This window comes from Penaeus monodon, chromosome 28 (genome assembly GCF_015228065.2).
Source record: "Penaeus monodon isolate SGIC_2016 chromosome 28, NSTDA_Pmon_1, whole genome shotgun sequence".
NCBI lineage: Eukaryota > Metazoa > Arthropoda > Malacostraca > Decapoda > Penaeidae > Penaeus > Penaeus monodon.
The window spans coordinates 31,227,836-31,228,073 of record NC_051413.1 but is presented as its reverse complement, the minus strand read 5'-3'; the positions used below and the strand labels follow the sequence as shown (position 1 = coordinate 31,228,073).

The following is a 238-nucleotide window of genomic DNA, read 5'->3' as shown; positions in this document are numbered from 1 at the left end:
CCGCAGCTGAACTCTCTCGAGGGCGTGCACAGCGGAGTGCCCACCCGTACCACGCCCACTTTGACGCCCACTACCCTCAGGAACATCGAACAGACGTTTTTGGAGCTGTCGAGCGTTCCTCAGCCCGAAACGCACACAAACCAGGCGGGTTTTGTGCCTCCGCTCGTTCAGCCCACAGCCAGTGAGTCTTTTCTCGTTTTCTTTTGTGATCGGAGGGAGTTTAGTTGAGTTTTATATG

At 55.5% G+C, this 238-nt stretch overlaps 1 protein-coding gene across 1 annotated transcript in view; it reads left to right on the top strand.

Moving 5' to 3' along the window:
• LOC119591492 (transcription factor kayak-like) overlaps window positions 1-238 on the top strand; it is a gene marked incomplete in the record, with an annotated part of 26,684 nt that overhangs the window by 17,497 nt on the left and 8,949 nt on the right. The window contains 1 exon segment of the mRNA XM_037940237.1: window positions 7-181. Coding sequence (XP_037796165.1) covers window positions 7-181 — 175 coding nt within the window.